The sequence below is a fragment of the Chiloscyllium plagiosum genome, unplaced genomic scaffold (genome assembly GCF_037043375.1).
Source record: "Chiloscyllium plagiosum isolate Xiang-an unplaced genomic scaffold, Cpla_swu_hap1 HiC_scaffold_7, whole genome shotgun sequence".
Taxonomy (NCBI): Eukaryota; Metazoa; Chordata; class Chondrichthyes; order Orectolobiformes; family Hemiscylliidae; genus Chiloscyllium; species Chiloscyllium plagiosum.
Genome location: NW_028270145.1, coordinates 44,286,220 through 44,307,518, shown reverse-complemented (window position 1 = coordinate 44,307,518; position 21,299 = coordinate 44,286,220). Strand labels below are relative to the sequence as shown.

General features: G+C 40.9%; 1 protein-coding gene across 4 annotated transcripts in view; it reads right to left on the bottom strand.

Moving 5' to 3' along the window:
• The window catches only part of nckap1 (NCK-associated protein 1), a 218,777-nt gene that overhangs the window by 17,448 nt on the left and 180,030 nt on the right, over positions 1-21,299 (bottom strand). For all 4 annotated transcript variants that reach the window (XM_043693453.2, XM_043693454.2, XM_043693456.2 and 1 more), the window contains 3 exons: positions 16,556-16,636; positions 15,063-15,156; positions 5,554-5,670 (listed from right to left, as the gene is read on the bottom strand). In XM_043693453.2, the coding sequence (XP_043549388.1) occupies positions 5,554-5,670; positions 15,063-15,156; positions 16,556-16,636 (292 nt within the window). The remainder of the gene's footprint in view (positions 1-5,553; positions 5,671-15,062; positions 15,157-16,555; positions 16,637-21,299) is intronic.

The window sequence follows — 21,299 nt, the reverse complement described above, 5'->3', positions numbered from 1 at the left end:
TTAGGATAGCTGAAATATCTGTATTTATGTAATTCAAGAAGGGCTGCTATATTTTATAAAATAATTCGGTCTTTCGGTGCACCATATTTGTAAGGAAGTCAAGGGGAATACATTCCATAATTAATCTGTGCCAATTTGAAAGTCCAGGGGGGCCCTCAGCCACCCAGTTCACCAAAATATTTTTCCTTGCACAGAAAGAAAGAAAGAATAGAAAATAGTCTCTTCCCGTACATGTCCAAAAGTTCGAAAATCCCAAAAGGAGAGATATAGAGTCCACTTTAATTTCCGTTCCTAAAATTTCTGTCAGGGTACTTGCTACTTTAGTCCAATATCTATGGATCTTATGACAGGTCCATAGGCAATGTACAAGAGTGCCCACCTCTATTTTGCATTTGGGACACATTGGAGATGCTCCTGCCTTAAATTTTGCCAGTCGAACCGGTGCTATATGGGCCCTATGAAGTATCTTCAGCTGGATAGCCTGGGTTCTGTTACATATAGTAATTCTTCTAGCGTTTTCCCAAATATCATTCCACGTTTCTATAGAGATTTCTAGTCCCAAATCCTGATCCCATGTTTTAAGCAGATTATCCATATCTCCCGATACTTCATCATGTAGTAAATGATAAATAGTACTAACGGAAGATACCCCCACTGGCCGTAGGACACTACATTCTCTATCTGATTTATAAAGACTATCTAGTAATGTAGTCTTCTTCTGTATATAATCTCGAATTTGGAAGTATCGAAAGAGGTCTCCATTAGGTAATCCGAATTTCTGACGCAGCTGTTCAAAAGACATCAGGACCCCATCTTTAAATAGATCCCCTAAACATGGGATACCCCTAGATCCCCAGAGTTTAAAAGTGGCATCTGTAAGCCCCGGTTGAAATTCCCATGCTCCCACTATCGGTGCATAGGGGGATGTTTTATGTGAGTTGCCCTCATTTTGCCGCATTATATTCCAAGCCTTAATTGTGTTTAGTATTATAGGGTTTTTACAGTGATCTGTAATGATTTTCCTCTTGTCTGAAAATAAAAGGTTAATAAGTGGGTATTTTACTTGAGAGACCTTGATGTCCAACCAGATTGATTGTGGATCAGACAAGACCCTATCAGCTATGTAACTAAATAGGGAACTTAACTGATATTTCCTAAAGTCTGGGAAGTCCAATCCTCCCCTTGTCTGTGGAAGCTATAGCTTCTTCAGCTTAATGAGGGGCCGTCTATGATTCCAGATAAAGGAACCCAGCCAGCCATACAATTTACGTAGAGCCGTCCTCGGCAGCATCACCGGAAGCATTCTCATAGGATATAGGAGACGGGGCAGGACATTCATTTTGATTAGTGCTATTCTACCCAACCAGGAAATTGGAAGGTCTCCCCATCTCTGGAGGTCCTGCCTTATCCTTTCCAGTAAATGCACAAAATTAACCTTATATAACTGACCAAATACTGGGGTAATAAAAATGCCTAAATATAAGAAGCCCTTCAGGGACCAACGAAAGGGAAAAAGGGATCGGTCCACTAAGTGGGGTGTCATAGCAAGGCCACCCCTTGGCATAGCCTCCGATTTTGAAAAATTAATTTTATAGCCTGAGAATGCGCTAAATGTATTAATAACTTGGATTAAGCGAGGCACAGACATCAGAGGATTACTGAGGAATAGAAGAACATCATCTGCATAAAGGGTAATTTTATGTTTACCTGCACCAATCCTTGGGGCCGTTATATTAGGATCAGCTCGTATCGCTTCTGCTAGTGGTTCAATTATTACCGTAAATAACAATGGCGAGAGGGGACATCCCTGACGACAGCCCCCACCCACACTGAAGCTATCCGAACCTAATCCATTGGTAACCACAACTGCTTTGGGATCACTATACAATGTTGAGACCCATTTGGTAAACACCTGTCCAACGCCAAACCTTTCCAATGTGTAAAACAAATATGACCATTCAACCCTATCAAATGCCTTTTCCGCGTCTAATGAAACTACTACTCCTGGTATTTTTCCCTGATGACAGGCTTGAATCATATTCAAAACCCTTCTAATATTATTGGATGATCTACGGCCCTTAATAAACCCCGTCTGATCCTCCTTTATAATATGTGGCAGTACCCTTTCTAATCTCCGTGCTAATGTTTTAGAAAGGATTTAAAAATCTACATTTAGCAAGGATATTGGTCTGTATGACGCACAATCTTCTGGATCCTTTCCTTTTTTAAGGATGAGAGATATTTGCCTCTTTCAGCGAAGGTAGGAGACAGCCCTGACTATATGCATAGTTATGCATGTCCATAAGTGGACCAGCCAATATTTCTGTAAATTCTTTATAGAATTCAGCTTGAAAACCATCTGGGCCCGGTGCCTTACCGCTCTGAAGTTGCCTAATTGCATCAGGTATTTCTTGGACTGTTAGAGGAGCATTTAGGACCGATACCTGTTCCGGAGTTAGGCCTGGAAAGGTCAAATCTTTTTTAAAATGACTGCATCCTCCTCGTCCTATCTTCACAATCCTGTGATTTATATAACTCAGAATAAAATTCTCTAAAGATTGCATTAATCTTTTTATAATCATGAGTCAAAATACCCTTACTTTCCTTGATAGACGTAATAGTCTGAGGGGCCTTTTTTTTCTTTGCAAGAAATGCTAAGTATCTACCCAGTTTGTCGCCATATTCATATAATCTTTGTTTTGCAAATAATATTTCCCTCTTAGCCGTTTGAGTAAGCGTTGTGTTTAGAGCTGTCCTAAGAGCCGTAATCCTTTGCAATTTAATAATAGAAGGTCTAACAGTGTATGCTGTTTCAGCTGCTTTTAAGCGAGCTTCAAGCAGACGCTGTTGTTCTCCCTTCAATTTCTTCTGGGTCGCTGAGTAGGAGATGATCAAACCCCGCGTGTAAGCTTTGATGGTCTCCCACATCACTGATGGGTTGCTAGCTGTATCTAATTCTTTGTTCAGATCCATCAATTGTCTAGATCTGGGAGATATTCCTGCAGTACTCTTGGGAATCCTATCTATTTACGGATCCATAATACAATTAAAGTCTCCCCCTGATGGGCACCAAAAGCCATCAATTTTGAAAAGGCTTCCGTTATAAATTTAAAGGGGTGTGCCGGGGGGCAGTACAAATTTAAAATCCCATATTCCTCTCCATTTCTGAGGGCTTTCATCAAAATATATCGTCCAGATTCATCTTTTATCTGCTTTAGAATTTTGAAAGGGAAATTCTTCCGAACAAGAATAATAACTCCCCTGCTTTTTGAGCTAAAAGAAGAAAAAAAGGCCTGATCAAATCCACCCTGTTGTAATTTCAAGTGTTCTTTATCCGACAGGTGTGATTCCTATAGGAGAGCTATATCAACTCTTTCCTTCTTAAGATTTGATAATATTTTCTTCCTTTTGACTGGCGAATTACTCCCCTTGACATTCCAGGTGCACCACTTAAACGACTGATCAACCATAATCCTCTGGGCCAATCTGAGACCCCTCGGGAGGGGGAACCCTATCCAGGGCATCCCGAGCGTAGAGCATATAAAATTTACAAAAATAAAGCCTCTCTAATACACTCACAACAAACAATAAAAAACTATTTCTAAATAAAAAAAATATAAAACGTATCTAAGTGGAGATTTTCCCCCTTGTTCCCAGGGGGTGTCACTTCCTCTCCAAAAGTCCATCATATCCTCTCCCAACCAATGCCCCACCCTTGACCCAGGCACTCCTCAATAAAATGAGGAGAATTCAAATATAATACAAAGCTAGAGTTAACAGTGAGCACCCTACCCCCATCCATACCAACGCCTGGATATATTTGGTAATGTTAATACCATATATAAACATATAACTATAAAATTACAACCCCAACAAATAATAATTAAATATACTAACACAAAATAACAAGGGAGAAACAACCCCGCTCCTAAAGACAGAGGTAAAATTGAATAAGGTAACCACCTCCCCCCACCAACATTAACCAAACCCCCAGTATATATACACACATACATACATATATATACATATACACACACACATATACATACATCCCTCATATACATAAAATAATAAAAGAAAACAACCCTGGGGGGGGGGGGGGAAATCAAATCCCTCTCCCCACCCCGCCATGATAATATTAAACAGTAAGGTAAGAAAGAAAAAAAAAAGGGGGGGGGATATAAACCAAAGCGGGGAAAAGGCAAACCAACATCCATTATGTCTTACAGTTTATCTAAGAGAGTCCAAGAATTCCTTAGCCTTTTCTGCCGATCCGAAGTTATATACGGATCCTTCATGGTTAAAGCGTAACGTCGCTGGGTAGCGTAAGGAGTACTGAATATTTAAGTCCCTTAAATGCTTCTTTGCCTCGTCGAATGCCTTCCTCTTTCGGACCAGAGCTGGGGAAAAGTCCTGGAATAACATGATCTTGGATCCTTTATAGATCATAGCCTGGGGGTCTTTTCCGAGATTTCTAGAGGCTTCTAGGAGCATCTGCCTCTCCTTGTAGCTCTGCAGCCAGAACAGGACCGGGCGTGGGCGCTGGTTCGAGCCGGGCCCGCGTATTGCGACCCGGTAGGCCCGTTCTACCCTTACCTGGCCTGATCCAGCTTCCAGATTTAAAAGCTGTGGCAGCCACTGCTTGAGGAAAGCTTTAAGCTGGCCTTCCTCTTCCCGTTCGGGAAGGCCCAGCAAACGAATATTTTTTCGACGATCTCGATTATCGAGGTCATCAGTGTGATTCTCTAAGGTCCGGACTCGCTGATCGAGAGTCCGGACCTGATCCACGGCCGATTGCGCTGTAGTTTCGGAGGTCGCGGCCTTTAACTCCGCCCCTCCGACTCAGCGCTCGATTTCCTGGATGTCTCGGTCGTGCTTCTGCAGCGCGGCCGAGAGTGAGTCCCATCGATTTCGGGATTCTTCAATGAAAGCGTCGATCTTCGCGTCCAGTTTGGAGATCATTTCGACAAGGCTTGTCACCGTAGGTAAGTCCCCCGGGGCGGCTGTGGACGCCTCAGCTGCAGCTGGAGGGGGTGCGGGAGGGGTTCCTGCTTGTTGAGAGCCGCGGGCTCCCTTCCCTTTAGTCATTTTTACTAAAGATTAGATTGTTTAAGTTCACTATTAAACAACTAATTAAATTAAACAGCTATTATAAATGATTTGGTGAGTGTGGTGGGGGTGGGTGACCCACTTTACCCAAGTCTTGGATCTCCCGAACATCATAGTTAATGGGAAGAATGAGTTAATGTCTGGTTCCAAGCTCAACAGTTTCAGATTTGGGTAAGGCTATACTTTCAACTGCTTCCGCTGTTTGCCTTCAACCCTGAAGTGTTGAAAATCTGATCTCATGGTTGTGTAAAGCAACATGAATCTAAACTTGAAGAGTTCATCTTTACAACTGTGATCACCAAATCTATTTCTGATAGATGATTAACACCACAATAACTGCAGATACACAATAATCATATATTATTAAAAAACAGCAAATAAAATTAAAATCTTTGCATTCATCACTTTGCCCTCAACATATCATATTGGAGGATCAGTATTTACCTTCAATAGCAGGACTGTACTGAGACATAACATTACTGGCTAGAGTTGGAAGCGACACAGCAACAAACACCATGAGGAGGCAGGCAATTTTATATTCCTCCTCTGGACTAATGTTCTCTGTCAATAATTGAAAGAAATATTAATTAAAATAAGAGAGTTTGTAACAAGCAAAAAACAATTACTCAAATTCATGTGCTTTTCACTCTTTTCTAAACTGTTCCATTAAAAATTCCAAATACACCTGTCAGGATATTTACACAACATCAGCACGACTGAAATGCATCAAAAAAAGTAAGTTATGTGCTGCAATGTGCAGCAGTTCTGATGAAAGGTCATTAAGCCGAAATATTATTTGCATCGCTCTCCAAAGATGCTGCCAAACTCACTAAGCACTTTCCAACATTATTATTATAAATGCACATCTTTCAGCAAACACATCATGTGAATTTAAGACATTTCACCTGAACATTGAAGCAGAGTACATAGTCAGCAGAGTCCAGCTGACTAGTGAGATAATAGCATATTGATGGGAAAAAAAAAGTCCTGGAAGTAGAAGGAAAATGAAGGAAAACTAAGACTAAATGTGTAAATACTGATGTAAAATTTGTGAAGGTCTTCAGAGATACTTTAGCAATCCAAGCACAGCCTGTATGTTTCTTTGTATATGACTCGAGATCCATTAAGAATTACAACTTCTTCTCCAAATTTTAAGAGGTAAATATTTGGGAAAGCAGTCCCTAAAGGATGGAATTCCACTGGCAACTTGTGTTAGCAATAGTACATTATTTTACGACGTTGAATTTTTCACTACCATTGAGCTTTTTTGCAGGGACAGCTATGGAAAGGTCAATAATCACAGACCCACAAATGGAAAATTTCTTCACTGCTTATTTATTAAATGCACCCACTGTCCTGGTTACAGGAAGTTACAGGTTTGTTTAAAATTTAATTAAGTCTAACTTACAGAGGTCATAAGTAAATATTTATAGCTGTACTGATACCCAGATAAAATTTCCAGCTTGTCTACAAGACAGAAACTAGAATACTAATCAAGATGAAGAGCATCAGAGTAGAATTATATTTTTTTCCATGCAGCGGTTATGAATCAACAACTTCCAGAACAATTGCACAGTCAACTCCTGTGCTGCCAAAAAAAAATAAAAGCAAGAATTTTATCTGTGCTTGTAAATGGATTTATGATTTCACAACACCATTAGAACAAACCCAAACAGAATGCCTCAACTCTACTTTCACAATACTTCATTCAGTACTCTATTTCACTCACTTCATTTTAAGAGCTTAGACTGCCATATTTCTGTCAAGTTTTGGGCAGTAAAAAGAAGAGAAAGTTTTAATCTCAATAGCCTGGGCTAACTTAAAACGTGATTTAAATTAACAAATTTGCAGATGATACAAAGATAAGTGGAGTGGCAGGTAATGTTGAAGAAGCAGAAAGACTGCAGAAGGACTTAGAGAAGCTAAAGGTATGGTCAAATAAGTGTCAGGTGGAATACAACGTAGGAAAGTGTGAGGTCATGTACTTTGGTAGAAGAAGAGACAAAGATTATTTTCTAAACAGGGAAAGGTTTCAGAAATTTGAATCACATGGACTTGGGAATCCTGGTTCAGGATTCTCAAAGTTCAGTTGGCAAGCAATTAGGAAGGCAAATGCAATGTGAGCACTCATTTCAAGAGGCCTACAATACTAGAGCAGAAATATACTGCTGAGATTGCATCAGGACCTGGTCAGACTTCATTTGGAATACTGTCAGCAATTTTGAGCCCTGTATCTAATGGAAGAGGTGCTGACCTTGGAGGTGGCCCAGAAGAGGTTTACAAGAACGATCCTGGGGATGCAGGGTTGTCAGGTGAGCAACAGTGGAGGGTTCTGTGACTGTACACAATGGAGTTTAGAAGGATGAGGGGGAATCTGATTGAAACTTACAGAATACTGAGAGGCCTGGAAAGAATGGATGTGGAGAAGATGCTTCCACTAGTAGAAAGTGAAGTAGGACCTGAAAGCAGAGCCTCAGAATCCTGAGAGTGGAAACAGGCCCTTCAGTCCAACAAGTCCACATCAGTCCTCCGAAGAATAACCCACCCACACCCACCTATCCAAATATTCTATATTTACCCCTGACTAATGCATCTAACCTGCACATCCCTGAACACTATGGACAATTTAGCATGGCCAATTCACCTAACCTGCACACCTTTTTGGATTGTGGGAGGAAACCGGAGCACCCAGAGGAAACCCACACAGACACTGGTAGAAGGTGCAAATTTCACACAGACAGTCACCCAAGGCTGGAATTGAACTAGGTCCCTGGTGCTGAGGCAGCAGGATAACCACTGAGCCACTCCAAATGATGACCCTTTCCTGCTAAGTTGAGGAGGAATTTCTTCTGCTGCAGGCTGGTTAAGCTGTGGAACTCATTACCACAGAGGGCTGTGAAGCCCAAGTCATTGAGTGTATTGAAGACAAAGACAGATAGGTTCTTGATTAGTAAGGAGATCAAGGTAGGGATAAGGCAGGGGAATGGGATTGAGAAACATATCCACGATCGAATAATGGCATACTTGTTAGGCTGAATGGCTAATGCTGCTCCTACATCTTATTAGCAGTATGTCTTTCCACTGTACCAGCAAATGGTGCACTTCTATAGATTTTAGTTCACTTTTTAAAATATACAGTATACATTTGAGTAAATTCTGAGGGAATAAAGAAAATGTGATACACATTCATAGACATTTTGCATCGAAGGTGGTGGAAAGTGCTCATTTTACTTACAGTTTCAATTCCCTTGAGTCAATTTTCAACTGATGCAGATTGGCAGGAAAAAATTGAATGAAACTGACTTACTGTCATATTCCACCTAACTTCAGCTTTGGGAGGGAAGAGGAGGGACAGCTGGAAACAGGGGTATAGTCTCTTAAGTCAAAATGTATGGCGCTGGAAAAGCACAGCCAGTCAAGCAGCATCTAAGGAGCAGGACAGTAGACGTTTCGAGCATACGCTCTTCATCAGAAACGTTATGGGGGTGGGGGGGGATGTAACTGCACGGGATCAATGTCGATTTCACCAGTTTCTTAATGTCCCCTCCCCTATCTTATCCCAGATTCAACCCTCCAATTTGGCCTGGCCTTCTTGAATTGTCCTACCTGTCCATCTTCCTTCCCACCGAACTGCTCCACCCTCCACTCTAACCTATCACCATCACCCCTCCACCTTCATCTACTTATTGCAGTCCCAGCTACTTGCCCACTCCCACCCCCCCCAGCCCACCCTCTACTATTTATCTCTCAGTCCCCTTGGGGCCACACTTCACATTCCTGATGAAAAGCTTATGCTCGAAACATCAACTCTCCTGCTCCTCAGATGCCACCTGACCTGCTGCTTGTCCAGCACCACACTTTCTGACTGTGATCTCCAGCATCTACAGTCCTCACTTTCTCAGAATTGAGTATAGTCTCTTAAGTCTGAGACAGAGAAATGCTATGAATCTTGGAATTCTCTACCACAAGGGATTGTGGATATTTCTTAATAAAGATATTCAAACTGAGATAGACAGATTTTTAATGTCTCAGGAAATTCAAGGATAGGTGAGATTAGGAAATGGAAATAAGGCCAAAGATTAGCCATTTTGTAATGAACAGTAGAGCAGGTTGGAGTTTTGTCCTGCTCCTATTTCTTATACTCAAGTGGGGTGATGCAACCAAATGTGGGCACCACAGCATTTGAACATGTCAATGCTCTACAGTGAATAAAGAGAGAATTGAGGACAATGTTTCCAGTGATGAAAGATTTTAATTATGCAGACAGATTGGAGAAGCTGTGCTTTCTCTCTCTAGACAAGACAACGTTAAGGGGAGACATGGAGAGTGTTCAAAACCATGAGAGGTTCCATTGGCAGAAAGGTTGAGAATCAGAAGATGCAGGCGTACAGTGATTGACAAAGAATCAACATGAACAAGAAGATTTTCTTTTTAAAAACAAAGTAAGTGGATAGGATCTGGACTGACTCAGTAGTGACTTTCAAAAAGGATTTGGATAAACACCTGAAAGGGAAATAAATTGCAGAGTTACAGTGAGGGGGTCAGGGAATGGAACTAACAGAATGGTCGCTGTAGACGGTCAATGTGAACATAATGGCCAAAAAGGTAACTTTATATGACAGAAACAAATTTGAAAAGAAAATGTCTGGCTCAACACAATGATTCACTAGTCTCCAAAAGGAAATATTATAATGAAATGTGGTACTTTTGTTTCTCACGTGTATGAAGTTGGACAAATTGAAGTCTTATTGACCCATTTAGATAACATTGACTGAAATGAAATTCTTATTAACTGGTCTTCAGTTTAAAAATATTTTTCCAATGTGCTTCATATTGAAAAACTAAAACAAACTGATTATAACTAACATTGTGTGCGCAAAAATGAATCAATGGTTCTAGAAGTTGCAAATGCAATTTCTCTAAAAAGTGGCTAAAAAGTATAATTTTCTGTAAACTTTGTCCCGTTTCCACATAGTTTCTACTTGGGTGAGTTCCAGAGATTTTTTTTTTTAAGATCCTTGCACGTGCACTACACAATCTTCCATTACCTGCTCTCTTTTAGCAAACATTTAATCTTGCAGTCAATATCAAATTAATGAAAGCAGAATTGAAAGAAATGTATTAACGACACTGACCATGAGACACTTGGAAATAATTCTGGAAAACGATTTAGGTATACTTACTTTTAAGAAACATCAAATATTTTATATTAAACAGTAAAAATATCTTATAGTTAGTATGATATCTCCAAACCCAGATACTCCAATTTCTGAGTTTTAGTGACATTGGCATCAAATAATTTCCTTTTATATTGGTATTGGTGTGCCATTGAGTAGATTACTGCTAAGAGAAAAAGCAGCCCACTTGGCCTTTCAAACCTGCTCTGACACAATAATATTGTGGTTGATCTAACTGGGAAGGTAAATTTTCCTTTTAAATACTTACCTCATGAATAGGTGGTTCAACAGGAGGGGATGCTGTCACAGGGACTGATGGGCACGTGAACAGATATATTTAGGCTCTGGCCAAACCCAAGACACTACATGTATGTAGTGTCTCCCATCTGTCCTCCTCCCCAAAACAAAAAAAAACTGTGTGGAGAGTTGGTAAAGTAAGGCTTTTTTTTCCATTTATTCAATCTCTGGGCATTTTAGAGCAGAGGGGAATGGATGCTAGGGCAGTTGCATGGTCCTTTTGCAGGATGGGGGAGGTAAGGATCACCACAAGTATCCCTGCTCAATTTGCCTGTGAGAAGTGCACCCAACTTCAGCTCCTCACAGACTGTGTAAGGGAACTGAAACTGGATGAACTTTGTATCATTCGGGAGGCTGATGGGATAATAGTGAGGAGTTATAGGGAGGTAGTCACACCTAAGTTACAGGATAAAGGCAACCGTCAGGAGAGGGAAAGGGAATAAACAGACCATGCAGGGACCCCCTCTGGCCATTCCCCTCAATAAGTATACTGTTTGGATACTGTTGTGTGTGTGTGTGTGTGTGTGTGTGTGTGTGTGTGTGTGTGTGTGTGTGGGGGGGGGGAGAGAAGGGAGAACCTACCAGGGGAAGGCCACAGTGGACAAACCTCTGGCACTGAGCCTGGCTCTGTGGCTCAGAAGGGAAGGGTAGAGAAAAAGGAGAGCAATAGAGATCGGATACTCAGTCGAGAGAGGAACAGACAGGAGATTCTGTGGTCGCAAGCGAGACTCCCGGGTGGTACTTTGCCTCCTGGGTGCAAGGTCAGGAATGTCTCTGATCGAGTCTACAGAATTCTGAAGGGGAAGGGAGAGCAGCCAGAAGTTGTAGGACACATTGGTTCAATGACATAGGGAGGGAAAGGAAGGAGGACCTGAAAAGAGTATAGGGGGTCACGTTGGAAGCTAGAAGACAGGACGAGCAGAGTATTAATCAGGATTGCTACCAGTGGCATGTGCTAGTGAGGCTAAGAATAGAGAGCGAGTACAAATGAACACGTCGCTGTCGGACCGGTGTAGGAGAAAATATATCAGATACGTGGATCATTGGGATACCTTCTGGGAAAGGTGAGACCTGTAGAAGGACGGGTTGCACTTGAACTGGAGGGGCACCAATATCCTGGGTGAGAGGTTTGTTAGAACTCTTCAGGAGGGTTTAAACTAGATGGGCAGGGGGGTGGGAAATTGAGCTACGGATCAGATGATGGAGTAATTAGTGAACAGCCAGACACAGTGTGCAGAGAGTCTGTGAGGAGGGATTGGCACTTGATAGGACAAAAGGTGCAAATCAGTGTAATGGGTTGAAGCCTGTCTATGTTAATGCAAGAAATATCAGGAATAAGGATGATGACCTTAGAGCAAGGACTTGGAATAATGATTTTGTGGCCATCAAGGACACTTGGATACCACAGGGGCAGGAATGGTTGTTGGATGTTCCAGGGTTCAGATGTTTCAAAAGGAATTTTTTCAGGGGGGGGCAAAGTGGTGGAGTCACCGCAAAATCAGGGATAGCATCACAGCTGCAGAAAGGGAGATTGTTGAGGAGGGTTTGTCTACAGAGTCAGTATGAGTGACAGTCAGAAACATGAAAGGAGCAGTCACTTTATTGGGATTTTTCCAAAACCCCACCCCAATAGCAACAGAGTCCCGGAGGAACAGAGGTAACAAGGTTGTTGTCATGGATTACTTAACTTCCCTAATATTGATTGGAACTTACCTATTTTAAATAGTTTGGATGGAGCAGTTTTTGTCAGGTGTGTCCAGGAAGGGTTCCTGACACAATATGTTGATAGGCTGACTGGAGGGGAGGCCATATTGGATTTGGTGCCTGGCAATGAACCATGCCAGGTGTCAGATATTTCAGTGGGAGTATATTCTGGTGAGTGATCACAATTCCCTGACCCTTACTGTACTCATGGAGAGGGGCAGGAGCAGGTGGTGCGTGAACGTAACTAACTGGTGGAGGGGGGGAATTACAATGCTATTAGGCAGGAACTGGGCTGTCTAAATTGGGAACAAATGTTCTCACGGAAATGTACGACAGAAATGTGGAGGCTGTTTAAGAAGCACTTACTGATAGTGCTGGACAGGTTTGTCCCACTGACGCAAGGGAGGGACGATAGGTTGAAAGAACCTTGGGTTACAAGGGATGTGGAAGAGGAAGAAGGTTAAGGAGGCAAAGGTCGGACAGGGCTTTAGAGGATTACAAGGTAGCCATGAAGGAACTGAAGAATGGTCTGGGGAGAGCAAAAAGGGAGCATGAAAAAGCTTTAGTGGGTAGGATTAAGGAAAACCCTAAGGCACTCTACACTTATGTGAGGAACAAGAGGATGGCCACAGTGAGGGTAGGACTGATCAGGGATAGTGGAGGGAACTTGCGCCAGAGGAAGTAGAGGAAGTCGTTAATGATACTTTGCTTCAGTATTCACTACTGACAGCAACCTTGACATTTCTGAGGACAGCGTGAAACAGATTGATATGTTAGAACGGGTTATGTTACGAAGGAGGATGTGCTGAAAATATTGAAAAACATAAGGATAGATAACTCCCCTGGGCCAGATGGAATATATCCAAGGTTACTAAAGGAAGCGAGCGAAGAGATTGTTGTATGTTTGGCGATGACCTTTGGCATCCTCACTGTCCACTGGAGTAGTGCCAGTAGATTGGAGGGTGGCATATGTTATTTCCTTGCTCAAAAAAGGGAATAGAGACAAACCTGGAAATTACAGACCACTCAGTCTTACATCAATGGTGGGCCAAGTATTGGACAGGATTTTGACAGACAAGATTTAGGATTACTTGGAAACGCATTAGAGATACTCAGCATGGCTTTGTGAGGGGCAGATCATGCCTCACAAACCTTACTGAATTCTTTGAGGTTGTGACAAAACATATTGATGAAGGAACAGCAATGGATGTGCTGTACATAAATTTTAGCAAGGCATTTGATAAGGTTCACCTATGGTAGGCTCATTCAGAAAGTGAGATGGCATGGCACACAAAGAAATCTGGCTGTCTGAATATAGAATTGGATGGCCCATAGAAGACAGAGGGTGGTAGTAGAGGGAAAAAATGTTCAGCCTGGAGCTTGGTGACCAGTGGGGTTCTGCAGGGATTGCTTCTGGGACCTTTGCTCTTTGTGATTTTTATAAATGACTTGAATGAGGAAGTGGAAGGGTGGGTTAGTAAGTTTGCTGATGACACGACGGTTGGTGGAGTGGCGAATAGTGTGGAGGGCAGTTGCAACGGGACATTGACAGGATGTAGATCTGGGCTGCTAAGTGGCAGATGGAGTTCAACCTGGAAAAATGTGAAGTACTTCACTTTGGAGGGTTGAATTTGAATGCAGAAAATAGGGTTAAAGACAGGATGCTTGGCAGTGTGAAAGAACAAAGGGATCTTGTGGTCCATGTCCATAGATCCCTCAAAAGTTACCAAAGTTGATAGGGTTGTTAAGTGGGCATATGGTGTGTTGGCTTCCATTAGCAGGGAGATTGAGTTTAAGAGTGCAAGGGTATGTTGCAACTCTATAGAGCCCTGGTTAGACCACAATTGGAATACTGCATTCAGTTTTGGTCACCTCATTACAGCCAAGATGTGGAAATTTGAAACGGGGTGCAGACGAGATTTACCAGGGTGCTGCCTAGACTGGAGGGCATGTCTTAAGAAAGGTTGAGGGACCTATGGCTTTTCTCAGTGGAGCGAAGGAGGCTAAGAGGGGACTTGATAGCGGTGTAGAAGATGTTGAGAGGCATAGAGAGAGTGGATAGCCAGAGACTTTTTCCCCATGGTGGAAATGTCTACCACGAGGGCACATAATTTTAAGGTAAATGGAGGAAGATTTAGGGGAGATGTCAGAGATAGGTTCTTCACACAGAGTGGTGGGTGCAACAAATGCACTGCGGGCTGTCGTAATGTCAGATACATTAGGGACATTTAAGTGACTCTTTGACAGGCACGTGGAAGATAGTACAATGAAGGGTATGTAGGGTCGTCTGATTTTAGAGTGGGATAAAAGGCTGGCACAACAAGGGCTGAAGGGCCTGCACTGTGCTGTACTGTTCTATTTTGAACCTATCAGAATTATGATCAGGTTCGATTTTACCCTTGGGCAACCATGTGAGTTTGTACATATCCCCCACGTCTGTGTGGGTTTCCTCTGGAACCTCCCACAATCCAAAGATGTGCAGGTTAAGCAGATTAGCCATGCTAAATTGTCCATAGCATGCAGGTTGGGTGGATTAGCCAATGGAAGTGCAAGGTTACAGGGATAGGGTCGCGCTGAGTCTGGGTAAAACATTCTTTGGAGAGTCGGCAAAGAATCAAAAGGGCTGAATACCCTGCTTCCACACAGTACAGGTTCTATGAATATTCCTACCTAACATTTCAAGTTTGTACTAGAACTCCCAAAAATTAAGCAAATCTCCTAGATGAAATTATGAAACGTCTCCTCTTGGAAGATGCACTGATTTGTAGCACATACCTGACTTCTGTGATGACAGAGCTACCACCAATGCTGGGTCAATTTCACATGGTAAACCAGATGCTGAAGAAAGTTCATACACATTCATTGCAACCTGTGTATTTTAAGAAACCACTTTTACAATCAAATAATCCAAACATCTTAGGAAGGAAGCTATTTAAAGAGAGAATATATGTTCTTAATCTTTTTAAAAACAAAATTTATACTTCTACACTAATCCAAAAAAAAATGACAAAAATACTTCATCACAATATATTCAAAATAAACCCCTAATTAATTGTTGACACGAGCTTTAATGAAATGATTGGATATGATGTAATGGTGGTGGTAGGAAATCAGAGAATCAATCTACTTACTTTGTAGGTGTCTTATTGTTTCTATGTTTGATTATATTTATTTGTTGCAATTATTTAATATAATTATGTTTAATTGTTAGGGTTTCCAATTCTCCAGGATGGACTGGAGTAATCAGGAATCTGAGATTAATCCCCAGGGTTTCGTTATGTAGGCAACACAGGACACAAATTATAGGAGCAATGAATGAAAGTTAATAAAAAATATTCTTCGCAAACTTTAATTCACTTTGCTGATAAAAATGATTGGACATAGTACAAAGCCTCTGATTAGTCAAGAAAGTTAATGAGTAATCTGTTCTCTTCCCTATGAGGCTGGGAAGGCAATGCACAAGTATGTTGCATTGTGTAAGAGGTCATGTAATGACAGCTTCAGAAATACATACTTAGTAGGCTGGCAATCCTACCCATCACCCAATTGGTGATGTCCAGAGCATATTTATTTTGTTAACCAGCTGGTGCTTGGCAAGTCCCTGTGAACTGTTTAAGAAAGATTTAATTAATAGTCGGACTAGTGTTGTTGAAGATCAATTGCTTGTTGGCTTAGTTACTTCTCTAATACCCAATAATGTTTGCTGACACCAATTTCTTACATTTAACAGCTCTTCACCATTGTAATTATTTACAAATAGGGCTTCAGTTAAAAACAGCAAAATGAAAAAGCATTATTCAAACATCATGATGAGAGGACATAACATTCACAGACTGGAGGTTTGCAAGAATTATGTTGACAAATATAGCATATTAAATTAGTTAAAATCTTACAGAAATTAAATGTGTCAAACTAATATGATAATTAGTTTTCTACAGTCTGTAGTCCTACCTAACAAGCACAAAAACAAATGACTCCAAATTTAAGCACATATAATCTAAGTCTATTAAAAATAAGGTTTCAAACTATTCCTTTCATTTCTGGAGAAACTGCAGGTTTGGCAGTATCTGTGGAGAGTGAAGCAGAGTTAACATTTTGGTCTGGTAGGACTCTTCTTCAGAATTACTTCAGTTCTGAAGTGTCATCCCAAACTCAAAATGTTAATGCTGGCAACATCTCCACAGATGTTGCCAGACCTGCAGAGTTTCTCCAGCTTTCTCTATGTTTACTTCAGATTCCTAGCAACAGCAATGTTTTGCTTAGTTTACCTTCATATCAGTTTCCCTTGGAATATGGTCCTTGAAATCCTCAACTGAACTCACAAGGAAGGGAATGTGGCATGACAGGACCTGAGGAAGAAAAATACTCAACGTATTAGATTTCAAGTAAAAGGATTTCTGTATTTTCTGGCTGGTATTAGAGCTCCAGGATTGAGAGAGGAAATAGTGGCACCAAGAGCATTTAGAGGAGGATCTCAGTATCAGCGAAAGACAGAATTCTCAAAGGACTTCTACCATCATAACAAGAATTATAATTTCAAAAGGAAACTAAATGAGTATTTGAGGAAAATAAACTTGCAAGGTTACAGGGTTCGTGAGGGCAATTGACTGGATTGCTCCAGAGAGCTGGCATTGATTTCATAGGCCAAATGATCTCCTACACTATATTGACTCCGTGCCCATGAGAATCTTGGACGTATTATAAGGGGAATTTTCTGGGATGCAAGATTACTGGAACTGGGATTTAGAAATTACACGTCATACAGGGACACAACTCTGTACCATTTGGATTGGTGGGAACATGGTCTGGTCTAGTAAGGGTTAGACAAGGAAACAGACCTTGGCAGTGCAAATAACAATTGATGAGTATTTCAACATGAAGGAGCTAGGGTGAATCTGTGAAATTTGGACCATTTTGGATCTTCATTAATCCACAAGTGTTTGACCTGAAATTCCAGATCTTGATAGCCACTGAAAGAAAAATGCTAATAGTTTTTGATCCCCCGATCAGGTCAGTGGTAGCATTAGATAATAAGCACTTTCAACAACATACAAGCTAGAAATGCCATGAAGCATCAGCAAGGTAGCAGCGAAAGGCAGTAACAGCTCTGATTGTGAAAGTAGTCTGATAACCATGGGCTTTAGACAACAACAGCTAGTTTTCTTATTCAACATTGCATTTCATCTGTAATTGGTTGCAGATATACCTTGTCAGCTTTTTCCTTACAAGGTTAATTTACAAGCAAATACACCCAAAGTGACAGTGGACCAATCTGAAACCAAACACCCCCATAAAGATAGTAGACCGGTCTGCTGAAGAGTGGGAAATACTATAGTACGAAGTAGCCCACATGTCACTTGCTAATATTACTTTAAGATTTAGACATTGTTCCAACCAAGTGAGAAGGGGTGAACGGGCTCCCTTCTGCTCAACTTCCCTGATTGGTCACAAAGGTTGCAGTTCTTTTGCAAAAGACTATAGCTAATTTTGTTCCTAAAAGGTTAAGTGAGGTAACAATATTTTGCTGTGAGCAACAGGGAGATAATGAACAAATTTTTTTTGAGTTAAAGAAAGAGCAAACTTATGCATGATTAAATGTGAGGAAAACAGTTTTAAGAAGTAATAGCAAGCATGCAGCCTTCATACAGTCACTGAGTTCACACACAGGTATGAAGTTAGAAGGGAACAGTATCCAAAACAAAAGATTGAAAGAGAACGAATGGTCTATTGCCCTTTGATAGACTTTGAGATGCAAGGTTATAAATGGAAGTTGATGTTGATTCGGTGTTTTCTTGAATGCGTCAATTGTAGCAAATATTGTAGTTATTGAAAATTCTTGCTGCTATGACTTTTATTCTGTAGCTGTTTCTGTGGCTACTTTTACTGAGAGAAAACAATGGAAGCAGCACCTTTTCTTCAATTATCTGCCAAAACGCTCTCAAAACCTGCTTAGAAATACTCTGAATATCCAAGAAGTTCTTTGAGTTGGTCTGTCTTTGACAGCCAATGTATTAATATTGAGTAATACAAATGCACACCTAAAACCATGATGGGTTTTGATGGGTGTTCAGGTGGTAGGGACCCGGAGGGTGATTTTTGTATTTTCTCACCTCCACTTTGAAAAGTGGCCTTGCATTTTTAAGCAGTTTGACTTGTCTAAGTCTGACTTCCAACAATTCCAACTAGTTAAAAGTTTTAAAAAATTGAACCATCGAACAATATAGGGGTATAGCCTCGAGATGATGTGTTCATTTTTTTCTTTTGTTTTTGCTAACTTGATGTATGTCTACTTATAAAATACTGTTGTAGTATAGCCAAGCAACAGAAGATGCTTACTCAAGACATAACCTCAGCACAGTAAAACTTAACAACCAAATAGAACATTTAGGATGTATATTGAACTTTACTTCAAAATAATTGGTATTACTCCAAGCATTAAACTAAGTTATGATTTCATTCAGTTCAATGATGAGGATAGCTAGAACTCAGACACTAAAGATAGCATTCATCATTTGAATATTTGTTTAGTGCTTTATTTTAATTCTCATAATCCATGGGGCATTGCCTTAGACTTGAATTAACCATGAATATATTGCTTCAGCGTTAACAGAAGATTATAATCATTAAATTATTTGACTTGTTAACGAGACGTGTAAAATCATAACACAGTAATTAATTTGCCTTTATCTCAAGTTATTTAATAGAACTGTGCTCATGTAGGTGATTGTATTAGTGCTTAGTGAATCAAAGATCACTCCCTAATGCTTTTTCAGTCTTCACCGGTCTCCTTTTGTTCCAGTGAAATACATTATATCAACCCCACCCCAACCCAGTCCAGACTGAACATTATGAAAGCTCCAAAAGAAATGTACCATGAAAAAAAATGGATAGGATGGGATAGGGAATGTCAACCGTACAGAAAATATGTTGAGCTTCACAATGCATCTCTAGGTCACAGATAAACAAAACGGAATCCTGATGTATTTTAAAAAAAAATCTTCTAAATGAGATCATTGGTTACTTTTCTGTTCCTTGCTAGCTGGTTTATCTTCTGTTGGATGTTTGCTGATTCTCAAAAAGTCTGAGTTCCTTTGCTCTTGTTGCTGCTGCTTGTTTCCTGGTACATCTGTCTACTAACCCTTTATTTAAATTAATTAATGAAATGAGAGTGTTACTGGCTGGGCCAGCATTATTTGTCCATCCCCAAATGTCCTTCAGAAGCTGGTGAGCTGCCTTCTTGAATTGCTGTCGATGATGTAAAATAGACACATCCATAATGCTCTATGACCCAGCTATGATGAAGGAACCGCAATATGGAATCACAGAATCCTGACAGTGAGAAAGCAGGCCATTTGGATCATGGGTGTCCACACCAACCCTCTGAAGAGCAGCCCTCCAGACCCACCTACCACCCTATCCCTGTAACCCTAATATAGTTCCAGGTCAGGATGAGAGATTTGATGGTGGTGTCTCCACGTCTTCCCATTTATGGTGCCTTTATCTTTCTTGGTGGTGGAGGTCACAGGTTTGAAAGGTACTGCATAAGTAGTCTTGGTGAGGTATTGCAGTGCATCTTGTAGATCCAACACGTAGACCTTCAAGCTGTCACTGTGCTTTTAAAGCTAAGACTTAGGTTGGTTATACAAACCCCACGACAGTGTTCTCCCAAATGAAGATAATCAAGTCAAAGTATCAAACCCGCCTCACATAAAACCATTTGATAGATTGTATACTATTAGCAGTCTCAAACTACAATCCAGACTTCAAAGTACTGTACGATAAGGTGCAGTCATTATGTGTTGTCACAATGAGACTTGGGGAGATGAAAAAATTAATTATCCATACTTTTAGATTTAAATTGCATGAAAAACAAACTCTTCATTCTAGATTTTCTTAAATGTGGATCCTGGGTTGCACTTAAACTCACAAAGTGATCTTATACTTAAAGAGTTTAGAAACCCACAATTGTAGATGGTACATAGTGCAACAACTGCTAGTAACAGAGGGAGTGAATCCTTAAAGAGATAGTTTGCCAATCAAGGGAGCTGCATTGTTTTCTTTGTGTGGAGTTTCTTGAACATTATTGCATCTGCATCCATCAAATGGGGCGCATTCCATCAAAGAACTGACCTTTACCTTGCAGATAGCGGACAGGTTTTGAGAGGAGTAGGAAGCTGAGTTACTTGATGCCAAATTCCCAGCATCTTACCTGCTGTTGTAACCACAGTATTTATATGGCTGCTCAGCCTCAGTTTCTAGTGGATGGAAACTCCCAGGATGTCAACAGTGGGCGAATTAAGCAATGGTAATACCATCAAATGTCAAGAGGCGAATATTGCTAGTACTTGCCTGGCACAAGTGTTACTTGTATACATCAGCCAAAGTATAACAGTTGACCAAGTCTTGCTGCATTTGGATACAATCTGCTTCATCAGGATTCATGAAGGATGCTAAACATTGTGCAACATCAGTGAATAGTCACGTTTCTGATCCCATGATGCACGGATGCTCCTTGACAAAGTTGCTAAACATGGTTAGACTGAGGACAGTACCCCTGATGTAATGGCAGTAGCCCTACCTCAGAGCCAGGAGGCCTGGGTTCACACGCTCCAGCAGCGTGTGATAACATCTCTGAATGGTTGCAAAGAAAATATTTAACCCTGAGGAACCTCTGCAGCGATGTCCCAGCACTGAGATGCTTGACTCCCAAAACCCACAGCCATCTTCCTTAACGGAGGTATGGCTCTAACCAGCTGTAATTAAATCAAGAGTTAAATGGCTTTGCTGCAGCCCCAACCAAGCATGATAGTTAATAGCGAATGCGACTCCACTGTATTATTTCTGGCACCCACCATTGCATGACTGATGAGTAGACTGATAACCTAGTAATTAGACTGTATTCAGTAGTCTTATGGACAGGACCTAAGGTAACTTCTCACATTGTTAGATGGATGCTACTGTTGTAGCAGTAATGGAATAACTTCATTTCAGGCCTTCAGCACTACAGCTAGG